Genomic DNA, 14,972 nt, shown 5'->3' with positions numbered 1-14,972 from the left:
GACCACCAGGAGCCAGAGCAAAGGCTCAAAGCAACTGAGAATCAGTTACAACCAAGGAGAGGACCCTGCCCCCACCCGCCACTGTCCATAACACAAATGTGAGCACTCTGAGGAGATGGTTAGATAGCATTATGGACTCAATGGACTCGAATTCGAGCAAACTCTGGGAGATAGTGGAGGACAGAGGAGCCTTGCATAGTGCAGTCCATGGGGTTGCAAAGAGTTGGACATGACTTGGCCGACACGACTTAGCAACTGAGCAACAACAAAGATACACAGATGGGAGTCCTGATTCTGCTCCCAGCCCCACAAGACAGACGGGGTAGGGCTCCACACAAGTTAATTGCTCAGTCGTGTTGGACTCTTTGTGACCTCACTGACTCTAGCCCTCCAGGCTCCTCTGACTGTGGGATTCTCCAAGCAAGGATACTGAAGTGGATAGCCACTCTCTTCTCCAGGGGATCTTCCCAACCCAGGGATCGAACCTGGGTCTCCTGCCCTGCAGGTGGCTTCTTTACCATCTGAGCCACTGGGGAAACCCTCCACATGCACACAGGAACCTTTTCTTTGCATGAAGGGTAGGAGTCTGGAAGAGGGGTCCTTCTTCCTGTGCCCCACCGTGGTACACTCACTCCAAGACAGATGGTGGGTGGTCAGGAAATAGACCACCAGGAGCCGGAGCAAAGGCTCAAAGCAACTGAGAATCAGTTACAACCAAGGAGAGGACCCTGCCACCACCCCGCCACTGTCCCTAACAGAAATATGAGGAGCCTGACCAAGGGCAGCAGGGACGGGAATGTTTAGTCCATTTGCAAAACTAGCCACTCAGCCAAAGGGAAACGTCTTCCTGATCTGGGATGGTGTTCATCTCTCTTAGCTGGGGAGTCTTCCTGAGCGCCCTCTCCACTTCCTAAGCCCCAAGGCCTCCTAAGGAGTGCTCCATAACCCTGAAGGTCAAAGAATCTTTCTGGCCTTCCCCTCCTGGACTTGCCAGTCTGCCTCTCCCTGTCTTTAGGGTTGACACCCGACAGCCATTCTTGCCTCGATGACACCTGGCCCACGCTGGTCCAGAGTATAGAAGCCAGTGCAGACCTACCTGCTCCTCCTGATAGAGAATCTGGTTGGGCCCAGAGCCCTGATACCCCTGCCCCCTACCTCCTGGTTCTGGAGTGAAACGACAGGGAAATGACAGAGAAAGGATGCACGTACCCATGGTCACACTCTAATAAAGAATCTGACTCTGGTTTTCATATTTGATGACTGGTGGTTTCTCTAAGCCCTCTCTCTTCCCCTCTTGGCACACCTGGGCAAGGTGCTAAGAAAACTCATGGGCTCCCTCTTTCAGCCACAGTGAGAAGTTCAAGTTGGACAGACCTTGCCCCAGCAAAGGAACCCTCACCTTGGCCACACGAAGTGAAGAAGTGAAAGTCACTCAGTGGTGTCTGACTCTTTGTGACCCCATGGACTATACAGTCCATGGAATTCTCCAAGCCAGAATACTGGAGTGGGTAGCCTTTCCCTTCTCCAGGGGGGTCTTCCCGACCCAGTAATTGAACCAAGGTCTCCTACATTGCAGGCAGAATTCTTTACCAACTGATCTATTAGGGAAGCCCTTGGCCACATCCCTAACCATAATAAACCTTGGGCTATACCCTTTCTTGGGGTGGCGCTAGTGGTAAAGAACCCTCCTGCCCCTGCAGGAGACATAACAGACTCAGGTTCGATCCCTGGTTTGGAAAGATCCCCTGGAGATGGAAATGGCAACCCACTCCAGTATTCTTGCCTGGGAAATCCCATGGACAGAGGAACCTGGCAGACTACAGTCCATATGGTCTCACAGAGCTGGACATGACTGAAGTGATGTAGCATGCATACCCTTTCTTCACTCCAGCCACTTTCAGACCAGCTTGGGTGCCTGCCTTGCCTCTCCCCAGAAAGTCTCTGTATATGAGCAATAAATCTTTTATTCTCTCTTGGCACATGTATTGCATCATTGGTTTCAGTATCTGAACCCAGTTTTTAGTGCAGGGCTGAGCTCACTTACCTGCAGGCAACCACAAGACAGTTGGGTTGGCAAGCAGGAGACTGGGTGACCATTCCAACCTAGGGATCTCTCTTTGGATTGCTAACCGGCTCAGGTCCCCGCTGACTTATGCTTGAAGTTATGTTGTTCTCTTCTGGGCACTGAGGTTGCCATCATCCACCAGGAGGCACCATCCATTCTTTCCAAGTTTAAGAGCAGGCCATATTGGACATTTAGATGGAGAAAAAGTAGAGATAATCACTGTTGCTCTAAACAGATCTTGTATGGGCTTTCCTAGTGACTCAGTGGTAAAGAATCCACCTGCCAATGCAGGAGACTCGGGTTTTATCCCTGGGTCAAGAAGGTCCCCTGGAGAAGGAAATGGTAACCCACTCCAGTTTTCTTGCCTGGGAAATCCCATGGACAGAGGAACCTGGCAGGTTACAGTCCATGGAGTCACAAAAGAGTTGGACAAAACTTAGGGACTAAATAACAACACAACAACATGATAAATTTCTATTCTTGAAGGCCCTGCTTTAATTTCTACTGAGTTCTATTAACTATTTTAACAGAGTGGAGGTTCCATGGGCTCCAGTATATAAAACTGATTGTGTCAAAGATTTAATTTTATTTTTTACTTCATCATTTGTCAGCTCAAAGCATCCATGCCCACTACAGGATAGTTTTGAGCAGTGGGTGTTATGGCCCTGGGGCCTTTAGGTAAGGCAGCAGTTTTGATGGTTAAGGTGAGGTATACCTGTTTGTCTTCTGTTTTATGTTTGGCAAGTTCCTTGAAAGGATAGTAGGTACCTTGTTTAAATTTAATGGGATGCAATTACTCACAAAGGACCCAATGATATAGCCAATATCAAGGCCATTACCGATGCCATCCACTTAGCAACTGGCAAATGCTTTACATTCACAGATTTGGCTCATATGTTCTGTTCAGCGCCTATCTCAACAGCATCTCAGCTGGAGTTGGCCTTCCCCTTTGCAGGCCTACAACACACCTTTACCTGGCTATCCTGGGGTACCTTGACAGCTTTGCCATCACACACAGTCTCTGCGGACAAGATCGTAGCTGCAGCCGACTTTCCCCAGGAACACAGAAATGGTACCACATAGATGCAACCCTTCTCATTTGACATATTACGAATATACAGCTACAGAAAGGAACTCAGGAGAAGGGAAGGGTCATCACCACACAGGTAGAACAAGGCCCTACCTGCTCAGCAAATTCCTGGGCATTGTTTGGTCAGATGAGGGCTGCTCTATCCCTGACATTGTCAAGAAACAATGACTGACCCTCTTAAAACTCAGTCCAACAACAACTGCCCAACATTTTAAAGCCTTTTGAGTTCTGAAAGTAACACCGTCCTCATGTACAGATTTTACTTATACTCATTTAAACTGTTGGTTGCAAATCAGCCCACTTGAATGGGCTTGTTGTGGCTGTTCAGTCACCCGGTCATGTCTTTGCAACCCCAAGGACCGCACATGCCAGGTTTCTCTGTCCTCCACTATCTCCAGAAATTTGCTTAAACTCATGTCCATTGAGTCCATGATGCTATCTAACCATCTTGCTATCTAATCTGAATGGGGACTCCTCAACAAAAAGTTCTAGGATTTGTTAAAAAAGTTAAAAAAAAAAAAAGCATAAAGCAGAAGCTGTCAGTTTCACCCTATACGCCTTTGGTATAGCAACGGTAGGCTGCCTACTGGGCCCTTCCAGTGGTGGAGATTCTCACAGGCCCGGAGCCCCTGATTCTCTGCACCAGCTGCCCAGGTTGCCTTGGGGTCCTTGGAGCAGCGCCCTGCAGGCCAGCCACAAAGCAAACGTTTGCAGTATTGGGTTGGCCAAAAAGTCCATTCGGGGTTTCCCATACAATGTTATGGGAAAATCCAAATGCACTTTTTGGCCAACCCAATACCAGCATCAGATCGCTTGCTGGTACACAGAAGCAGGGCAAGGTGCCAGGAAAGACTTGGTATGCTGCAGCGAGATGGTGGCGTGTTGGGGGAAGGGCCTGCATTGGTCCATTTGCGATCAGAACTAAACTTGGTTTTTCTTTACCTCACTGTGACTCCTGATGGGGTGGTGGGGGGACTGAACGGTCAAGTGTGCCCCTGGCTGTCATTTGCTGACATGTAGCATTATGAGTAAGAAGGAACTATAATATTGGGGCCATTAATTAATGATCTGGATTTAAAAAATCTTTATTTCTTTCTGGTTACAAGAGTAATAAATGATCATTATAAAAATTTCACCTGTACATAGGTATATAACATGGAAGGCAAATGTCCCTTGTCATCCCATCCCAGAATAACAGACTCTTCCAGATGTTTTTTCAGTCATAGCCCTACACATTCACATAAACAAAACTGTGCTCCTTCTGTACATGTTATTACCAGTTTAAGCTTCCTGAAGCTTTCCTGACCTTAACACCCTTAGGTGACTATAGGATGAATATATACTTGCAAAACTTGCATTTTTAAAAACCACCATTCTGTTGATTATCAGTTTATTTTAGAGTACTGACGGACATCTATATTCTTCCTTATTATTTATTTTTTTTTTGCTATTACAAGGAACCTTCCTAAACATATCAAGGTATTTAAAATCAGCATGGAAAAGGTGACTTATATAATAAACGGCTTTGGGGGACCATTGCCTTATCAACTTTGAGTGAATCTAGTCAAGGGTCAGGCTAACCTCCTGGGCAAGATGGAAGAGGCATCATTGCACCTATTGGAGGTCCGTATCTAACGGGAAGCCCATGAATGGGACTCGAGACTGGAAGGCCTATCTACGTAAGTACAGGCACCTGAGGAGGAGGAGTGGGTACAGCCAATGAATGAATGCCATCGGGAGGCTCTGCAGAGACAAAGCTCAGTTTAAACACATTATTCCATTCTGCTGCTACCAATAAGGAGCATGTTGAAGTTAGGAATACTTGGAGTTCAATCAAGGATGATCTTCTTACTCTTACTTCTTACTATTTATCTATTCTTGTCTATTTCAATACCGTATTTACTTTTCAAACTAGAGCACTCTATTTCTGACATATTTGGTTGCTGATCATCCAAATATACAAATCTTTTTTGTAAAACACATGCTAGTGTCTCCATCTTAATTTTAAAGAGTTATCTGCTTCCCTATCTTAAGTTAACTATGAACATAAAGGCGGCATGTACAAGCATCAGTGTGCTAAAGCAGTCGTCAGGAAACCGCAGTGCTGAAATGGGAAGGTGACTCAGGCCTGGGAAGGTCGAGGATGCCCAGACTAGCCTTGGCACATGGAAAGTCTGCAACATGGTGGCTGAGAATGTGGTAGGAATTCACCTGCTATTTACCTCTCTCTTGAGATGTTTTCTTGAAGGACAGAGCAAAATTCCTTCCTGCAAGAGAGGACGGGTCAATGAATGGGACTGTTCTGAAGGCTTTTCTTTTGTAAATATCCAAGTCCCCACTTGTGAATGAATATTTGTACATGGCCAGCCTACTGGGTCTCCAACCCAAGAGAGCAGGAAGAATAACTAGCCCCCTCCTCCCATTGGCTCTTCTTCTGGACATTATTTATTCTCTGTCACTCAAACCCAAGACCTGTTCTTCTCTCTCTGTGCTATCCTACCCACTCCTTTTCCTTCCCATTTCTTCTCTAGATAACATCCTTATGATTTCATTTCAGTGATCACATTCTGAGTGTTATGGAGCGGTTTTGTGATGGGATCTGGGATCACAGAGACAAGTACCCTTGTTTGTTGCTCACGGGATGGAACAGTGTGCCAGGAAAGTGGGGAGGAGGGACTGGCCATGGGCAGGATGGTTTGGAAATGCATCACCAAGGGGCCCAGATGGAGTGTGGTCTTGAGGAGGCATTTATTGGGTGGTGGGCACAGGGAAGCTTTCAGAGGGGTCTCTGTCTTCATCTAGTTTCCTTCCAGCCCACCTTCTCCCATACTAGCAGGGTAAGTTTCTTAAATCCCTCCATCTTGCGTTTAGAGTTTCCCCTCATCAGCACCAGTCTGGATTCCTAACTTCCTCACCCACAGTGTTTTTCTATGATCAGTTAGCTCTTTCTCAGTCACTCTGTGGAATCCTGATGGGAATTTCCTCACACTTCTGTTCTTGTAATTCCACTCATCCTTCAGGGTATTAAACTCATCACCTGTGTGTCTCTTGTTATTACAATACCTGCAGCAGCTTTTCTAGGCTCTTTCCTCCACAAAACACACTCCGCTTCCAGTTCTTAAGATGTTTCCGCTTTCCTTCAATTTCAAATTCTCTTAGTGTGAACCAAACTCCCTTCTCATTCTGAATACACTTCTCTGAGGATCCTGGAAGGTAAAGACAGTCCATACAACACCCACTTCCATCCTCAGTGAATTCACCCTAAACCTCCATCCCCCTACTCATGATGTTCTACCCTTCTGGGTTCAGAGACTCCCTGTGAGGTGGGAGAAGGAGCGGGGAAACCCAGTTCCTCCTCTCGGATTGAAGGAAGCCCTGAAACCCACCTGAGTGGTGAGGGATTGGGACTGGATTTGCCTTTCATGTGGCAAGGACATGTGTCACAGGTCCATGGATGACTTCCATGCGGGAGGGCAGTGGCCTGGTCCCCAGATATAAAATGACATTGGAAAGGTGGAAAATCCCTTTATCAGAAGCCCAGCCTTTTCTAAAGCAGCCTCACTTGCAGGTCCCCGAACAATGACACACGTGGATACTCTCTTCCCTTCTAGTGATTCCTTCCTCTCGGGGTTCCAAAGGGCAGGAGGTCAAGGAACTCACCTTGCTTCATTTTCTCCGTATATAAAATCCCCTTTGCCTCCCCACAGGTCACGGGGAGTTCAGGAGAGTGAAAATCCAGAGTTTCATCTTCAGGTTTTTCTGAAAGTAGAAAAGAACAGGTTGGCGTTCCATGGTGGTTCAGGGGATAAGAATCTGTCTGTCAAAGTAGGGGACGTGGTTTCGATCCCTGGTCAGGATCCCTGACCACGTGTCTCAGGCAACTAAAGCAGGTGTGTCACGATTCCTGAAGCCTGTGCACTAGTGTGCCGGGAGCCTGTGCTCCACAACACGGAGGAGACCCCCCGCCAAGCCCAACCAGAGAAAGCCCACTCACAGCCACGAAGATCCAGCCCAACCAAAAGTCAAACAAATAAATCATTAAAAAGGAAAAGAACAGATTAGTATTCTTCAGTCTTTATTCTGTCTCCCATTGAATTTTCCATGAATTCTAATAATAATAGCAGTGACCAGAATAACATAAAGGAAACTGGGGAGCATTCTCTGGTTAATTCACAGAAGTCTTCCATTTTGAGTGGCAGACTACATGGGTGTACCGAGGGGCCCTTAATAAACAAAACGAACCCCGCCAACACCACATCACATAAAATACTTTAATAAACATATTGTGCTTCCATTGGGTGAATATGTTTTAATTTACAGACTAATCCACAATCACCCAATGCTCCTTTATTCCATAAGCATCCTGCTTGTCCCTCTGTGCTGATAGGAGTTGCCAGCCCAGAATATTCCTTTGCGTTCATGTAGCTGGAGACCATTTCTCTATGATTTTTTTTTCCGCCTGATTCAAACAAAGACAGGGGTAAGGGAAGCAGTTAGCACTGAGAGGAGAATGCTAAGTCTTGTCCCTTTTCATTTGATTGCTCTCCCGTTTCTTCCTCTAAGAGGAGAAGAAAACACCCTAGAGTTCTAGACTAGTCTGCACATTGCCTATGGAGAGATTAGGCAACTCACAGCCTTAGAGTAGGGATCTGGGGTTCTGATTCAGGAGAAGGAATTGTAAAAGTAGAAGGGGTAACATAAACATCGGGCTTCCCAGGGGCGCTGGTGATAAAGAACCTGCCTACCAACGCAGGAGACAGAAGAGACTCAGGTTCAATCCCTGGGTTGGGAAGATCCCCTGGAGGAGGACAAGGCAACCCACTCCAGTATTCTTGCCTGCAGAATCCCATGGATAGGGGAGCCTCTTGTGCTATGGTCCATTGGGTTGCAAAGAGTTAGACATGACTGAAGTGCCTTAACACGAACACAACATAAACATCAGCAATTCCTGCTTTCCCCATCCCCCGCCAACCTCACTGTGGGCAAGTTCATTAAAGACAGACACAGGAGCTGTTTCCTGGGGTGGGGGGGTGGGCAGAGAGAAAGCTGCCCAGAGCTGATGTGCATTCATCCTGGATGTTGTTGCATCTGCAGTGAGGCAAGGAGAATATATAACCCAACTCTTACCCTGGTTTCAAACACTTATAGAAAGATCTAAAGGAAAACATATGAAAAAGCAAGCACATCATTGGGGGAAAAAACCTGAAACAGAGCAGCATTAATGGCAAAGAAACCATGAGTTAGTTCAGAAAATATGAACTAGGTGGAGTCAGATGAGAAATGAGAAGTGAGGTGAAAGTTGCCTTCTATAGAACCCAAAGGAAGCTCAGTCTCGGGGAGCAGGGACTGTAGCAAGGTAGGTGTGAATAAGGGGTGGGAAGACCTTGGTGGGAAGAATAGCTGGCCGGTGCTCTTGCACAGAGATGCTGGCTCCACCACTGGTCCCCAGAACCCGCCCACTGAATATGACCCAGTGGACGAGAGCGTGGCACTGGGAGCCAGACTGGGTGGGCTTGTAATCCTGGCTCTGCAGTTCACCAGCACGGTTACAACAGCAAATGCTGATGTCATCAAAGCTGAGCGGGGCATTTGCACTACGGGTTCCTAACTTGCTGACAAGGCGGAGTCACAGGTAACTTTGAATCACTGTGAAGATCCCGAGGGGGATTCGGATGGCAACAGGGACCTGCCATAGTTGCCTGCGTCACCGAACGATCAAGTACAGGTCCAGTGGACACAGACATCCCAGACATGCCCACAGGCGGATGTGGCCGCCGTGTGTGGCTTTGGGAACTCTGGGCAGCCAGCCCAGTGTGCAGAGTGGTGGGCACGGGAAGCTCCCCCTCCTTTGCTTACTTAGGAGGGACCTTGTGTCCCTAATGCTTCCAAAGCCACCCCACCCCCCACCCCCCACCCCTTAGGGAGGGAGAAAGTTTTCTGGTCTGCTTCCCACAATCTTTCATTTGGCTCCATCCCACCTCTCATCTCAGTGAACAGATGTTTAAGGATGGAAGCCTGAAGGGGTGGAGGGCGGTTTGAGTACCGCTCTCCCACATCTACTAGGTCACCGCTAGTAAATGCAAGCAAAGACGAGGAACTTGCTCGGGAAAGTAAGCAATTAAAGAGCAAAGGGAAGGACTTCCCTGGTGATCCACTGGTTAAGACTTCGTGATTCCAGTGCAAGTGGTAAGAGTTCGATCCCTGATTGGGGAACTAAGATCCGGCATGCTGAGCAGCATGGCCAGGAAACAAACAAACAAAAAACAACCCAAAATCAACCAAACAACAAGCAACAGCAACAACACCACCACCACCAAAAAAAAAAAAAGAAAGAAAAAACAAAGGGAGTTCATAGAGATGAAAAACCTGGTGGAGAAAATGAAAAGAAAAGCCTAACAGAGACAAAGAAGAGCGGAATGGAAAAACCCCCATTAGTGATGGGGAAGACCACCTCCAGGGATTCTTACAGAACCTAGGGAAGAGGCACAGGTGAACACTATGCCTGGGGACTTCCCCGGTGGGCCAGTGGTTGAGAATCCACCTGCCAATGCAGGGGACAGAGGTTCAATCCTTGGTCCAGGAAGCTGCCACACGCCACAGAGCAGCTATGTCCATTTGTTGCAACCACTGAGCCTGCGCTAAAGAACCCTCAAGCAGCAACTACTGAGCCCATGAGCTGCAACTACTGAAGTCCATGCACCCTAGAGACTGCTCCACCACAAGAGAAGCCACCCAATGAGAAGCCCAGGAACCACAACTAGAAAGTACCCTGCTTGCAGCAATGAAGATCAAGTGCAGTCAAAAATAATAATAATAAATAAAAATTAAAACAAAAAAACCCCTCATAGCTTGGGGAAAAGTCTGGAGCTCTATGATCTGTAGAGGAAGGGCCCATGTGGAGATGGAGTGGCTGGAAAAGCACTAGTTAGGGGACTAGTGAAAGCAGCACACATATGTTTTCTTGTTTATTTGCACAACAGCCTTAAGAAAGGGAAAGCAGTGGCCATGGTCCTCATTTTAGAGTTGGGGACTTTGGCACAGGTTTGGAGAGAGAATTTCTGGTGGTCACCAAACTGAGATGGGGCTGACTTTGGAATTCAGACATGCCAACCCCTATGTATGTGCTCTTTCCACGCCATTAGAAACACTGCAACAAGATTCCACATCGTTTAACAGCAGAGTGTGTGTGTGGGTACTCAGTCATTCAGTCATGTCCGACTCTTTGTGGCCCTATGGACTGTAGCCCACCGGGCTCTTCTGTCCCACACAGAGTGTGTGCATGCCTCCTAAGTCACTTCGGTCATGTCTGACTCTTTGCGATCCCAAGACAAGGTGTTAAATCAGAAGTCAAAGCTGGGTGGGCAGACATGCTAAGGAGGTGGAGAAGTTGATGCTGACGGACAGCTGTCAGTTTTGTCTGGACTCTTGCCTCCTACTCGTGTTTACTACAAAGACCTGGAGGGGGAGTATTTATTTTTCAGTGTAAAACAAAGGACTTGAGATTAAAACACCTATGTTTGTTTTAGCTCATGCAAGTCCTTTATGTTCTAATTGAATCTGCAAAATGGACTGGAAAATACCTATTTGAGGATTAGATGGCAAAAAGTAGAACAAATCGGTTTCCAATTGTAAAGTGACGCACACACTTACATATCGTTGGCAGGGCTTCTGCGTATGGTTGTGTGGAACACACACTGAGCAAGGAGTCCCCCTTTAAGGTCGGGGGTAGGGAGCTCCTAGTGACCTCAGAGCTATAGTCCATTTGCACACTTCCTGCCTCTTTCCAGCAGGGGGCAGTAAATGGCCTGGTTACAAGAATCGGCTCTGCCAGATGTCAAGTCAAGTGCGTCAAGGAAGGGGCTCTCTTTTCTAGTTGATAGGGGTCAATGGAGGCCCTGATACAGGTATTCATACTTGATGAGGAAGAATGGATAATGCATTGATCTGGCAGCTATTTAAGCACAAACTGCAAGGCACAGAGGAGAGCTGGAGCTAGGAGCAAGGCCTTTCTGACCCCATTTGATTTTCCCGTAGGGAATAGGATATACACAGACAGTTAATCATACTTGTGATAAAACAAACAAACTCACAGCCTTAGAGAAGAACTTACGGTTACCAGCGGGGAGCGGTGGGGGGAGGGATAGTTAGGGAGTTTGGGATGGACATGTACACACTTGTATTTAAAATGGATAACCAACAAGGACCTTCTGTATAGCACAAGGAACTCTATTCAATATTATCTGACAACCTAAATGGGAAGAGAATTTGAAAAAGGATACATGTATATGTATAACTGAGTCAGTTTGCTGGACAGTAGAAATTAACAGAATGTTGTAAATTAACTATACTTCATTTTTTTTTTATAAAGAGATCTGACGACTTCCCTGGTGGTCCAGTGGTTAAGACTTTGTGCTTCCACTGCAAGATGTGTGGGGTCAATCCCTGGTGGGGGAAGTTCTGCATGCCTCGAGGTATGTCCGAAAAAAGAGAGAACCCCAAAAAAAACTATCCAAAAAAATAAATTACACTTGTGGTAAGTGTCACCAAGAAAAAACATTGTACCTGCTGGGTCCAAGAGGCTTTGTTCAAGGTGAGTCTGGAGCTGTGTAGCAAAGAAGGAAGGAGGATGGAGGGGGGTTGGCTATGGGGATGGAGTGTGTGATGGGGGAGGAGACGCATGAGCTGGCCCTGAGCAGGATGGAGCCGGAAGCACTGGGTCATGCTCAGAGAACCAGGCTGGGAGACACCCTGGGGGCTGTGGCTAGGGCTTGGAATACGGGTGTGGATTATGTTCTATTTCTTGACCCGGCTGTTGGGTATACCCGGGCTTTTCCTTTGTGTGAGTCCCTCAAGTTGTACACTACGCACCAGCATTTTTCTGTAAGCACAGTATACCAGTGCTCCTCAAGATGTCAACCTGCGATGAGCTTGACCAGAAGAGAAATCAATGCAGTGCTGTCTAGTATAATTCATTGTCTATTTTATATATAGTGTACTATATACACTATATTTTATATATAGTACTATATACACTATATTTTATATATAGTGTAATACTATATATAAAATAGACAACGAATAAAGACCCACTGTATAGCACAGGGAACTCCACTCAATCCTCTCTAATGGCCTAGATGGAAAATAACCTAAAATGGAATGGATATATGTATTACGTATAACTGATTCACTGTGTTGTACAACAGAAAGTAACACAACACTGTAAATCAACTACACTTCAATAAAAATGGAAAAAGTAATAAAAACAGTGCGTGCTAAGTCTCTTCAGTCATGTCCAGCTCTGTGCTAATGTATGGACTGTAGCCTGCCAAGTTCCTCTGTCCATGGGATTTTCCAGGCAAGAATACTGGAGTGGGTTGCCATTTCCTCCTCCAGGGGATCTTCCCCACCCAAGCACAGAACCTGTGTCTTATGTCTCCTGCACTGGCAGGCGGGTTCTTTACCACCAGCGCCACCTGGAAAGCCCCAAATAAAAACAGGGCTGTTAGTAAATGTAGGCCAGAGAATGCTGAAGTCATTTATGTCTTCTCAGAACTCAGTGGTTTATTGTAGATATCAACAAACTACAGCCCAGGAGCCAATCGGCCCAGTGTCTGTTTCTGTAAAGAATGTTTTATTGGGGCAGAGCCAGGCCTACTTGTTTATGTTTTTGCCCCTGCCAGTTTCCTGCTACCAAGTCAGGGTTAAAGTTATAGCAGTAAACCGGTATGGCCAGCCGAGCCTAAATGACTCACTCTCTGGCCCTTTTTAGAAAAAGCTTTTCAAGTTTTGGCTTGCAGTGGCTCTCGCATTTCTGTCCACATTTCTTTGGCCAAGTCACATGGCCCTTCTCGAATACACAAGGCAGGAGTCTGTGACCTTCTGGGATGCTGGCGAGCAGTATTGTGACCTCCCACCTCGTGTCTAACCCTGCGCAGCGCGCAAAGAAGTTCCGAGGAAAACACTGGCAGGCTATCACTCTTGGCCTGTGTGTTCAACAAATGGAAAGGGCTTGTTATTTCTGTGTGTGTGTGTGCGTGTGTTAGTCAGTCGTGTCCAACTCTTTGCAACCCCATGGAGTGTAGCCCGCCAGGCTCTTCTGTGCATGGAATTCTCCAGGCAAGAAAACTGGAGTGGGTAGCCATTCCTTTCTCCAGGGCTCTTCCTGACCCAGGGATTGAACCTGGTTCTCCTGTGTTGCAGGCAGATTCTTTACCGTCAGAGCCACCCGGGAAACCCTTGTTATTTCTAGTGCTGGTGAAGATGTAGGGGAAAGTGTGTCCACACCACATTCATGGGAGCCTAAACTGGCAACAATTTGATCATCAGGTATGGCATTATTTATTTTATCTTATTTTTAATTTAATTTTTTGGCCACACCACACCACGCCACTTATGGGATTTAAGTTGTTTGACCAAGGATTGAACCCAGGCCCTCGGCAGTGAGAGCACAGAATCCTAACCACTGGATGACCAGGGGTTTCCCAGTATGGGATAATTTTATTTATTTGTTCATTTGACTGCGTCAGGTCTTAGTTGTGGCACACGGATCTTTGTGGCACACAGGCTCAGTAGTTGTGGCACGCAAGCTTAGTTGCCCGAGCAGGGATTGAACTCACGTCCCCTGCTTGATTAGATGGATTCTTAACCACTGGACCAGCAGGGAAGTCCCAAGATAATTTTAAATATGCAAACTCATAGATCAGTCTATTTCACCTCCAGAGACAAACCATGAAGAAATAAGCCAGAGAACGTGTCCACTTCGAGGTTTGGTGCTGCTCCCGTCATTGGGAGAGGAGCCCGCAGGCTCCATGGAGCAGAGGCGACTCTGCTGATGGACGTATAAACAGCAGACCCTGGGAGAGGTGATGTGGGTCCACAGGACACAGCTGAGGCGACCTTCACCCTGAGAACACGATTACTTCTCCCAGCAACCACCCCCAGACCCCGAGACCCCAGCTCTGTCTTCATGCGGCCTCATCTATGCTTCTCCCTCGTTCTACTAGTCACTTTAGATCTGCGTCACCTGTGCGGGCTCCACGAGAGACCCTCCCACGCTGAGCATTCTGGTGACCAGTGCCAGCACCAGCTTTATCCTCGTGTGCAGGCGTTTGGGCACCTTCAGCCTGTGCCTTTTGGGCTCTTGTCATGACCTTTGAATTTCCGGTTGAGTCGTCCTTCTTTTGAGTCACCTGATTCATCCCTTGGAGGTTCTCTTCGATTCTGAGCCCTGATGAGGCTTCTCCTGGACCAAATAGAGATTTATGATGAGTTTTCACTGGGGTCCCAGTGGCCCTCCCGTTAGCGACCTCCCTCTCACTCTCCCAGTCCCCTCACTTTGAGTTCCCTTTGTATCCCTGCCTGCCTCTGGTCTTACTATTTTTCCGTAACTACCCCTCTCTTTTTCTTGGATGTATCTTTCTTCTCCTCCCTAAACCCTATTTCTCTTTTTCTCCTTCAATTCCTCTTTCTGACTCTTCATTACACGTATCAGTGAGAATATCAGCTCCATGAGGGCAGGGATCTTGTTTTGCTTGTTGCTAAGTCCCCAGAACTGAGGACATGTGTCCAGAACATACCTCAGCTCAATGCATCTCTGTGGAATGAATGTGTAACAAGCAGCATAGTTTAGAAAATATTTAAATTATGTATTTTTCATCCTTATACATTGTATAGTCCATGGAATCTCCAGGCCAGAATACTGGAGTGGGTAGCCTTTCCCTTCTCCAGGGGATCTTCCCAACCCAGGGATCGAACCCAGGTCTCCCTCATTGCAGGCAGATTCTTTACCAGCTGAGCCACAAGGGAAGCCCCTTGTAA

General features: G+C 47.0%; 1 protein-coding gene across 6 annotated transcripts in view; it reads right to left on the bottom strand.

Annotated features, from left to right (window-relative positions):
• The window catches only part of SP110 (SP110 nuclear body protein), a 53,151-nt gene that overhangs the window by 12,473 nt on the left and 25,706 nt on the right, over positions 1 to 14,972 (bottom strand). For all 6 annotated transcript variants that reach the window (XM_043445335.1, XM_043445332.1, XM_043445334.1 and 3 more), the window contains 4 exons: positions 14,179 to 14,397; positions 6,816 to 6,914; positions 6,219 to 6,361; positions 5,378 to 5,422 (listed from right to left, as the gene is read on the bottom strand). In XM_043445335.1, the coding sequence (XP_043301270.1) occupies positions 5,378 to 5,422; positions 6,219 to 6,361; positions 6,816 to 6,914; positions 14,179 to 14,397 (506 nt within the window). The remainder of the gene's footprint in view (positions 1 to 5,377; positions 5,423 to 6,218; positions 6,362 to 6,815; positions 6,915 to 14,178; positions 14,398 to 14,972) is intronic.

Source organism: Cervus canadensis, chromosome 24 (genome assembly GCF_019320065.1).
Source record: "Cervus canadensis isolate Bull #8, Minnesota chromosome 24, ASM1932006v1, whole genome shotgun sequence".
Classification (NCBI taxonomy): Eukaryota; Metazoa; Chordata; class Mammalia; order Artiodactyla; family Cervidae; genus Cervus; species Cervus canadensis.
This window is presented reverse-complemented; position numbering and strand designations above follow the sequence as displayed.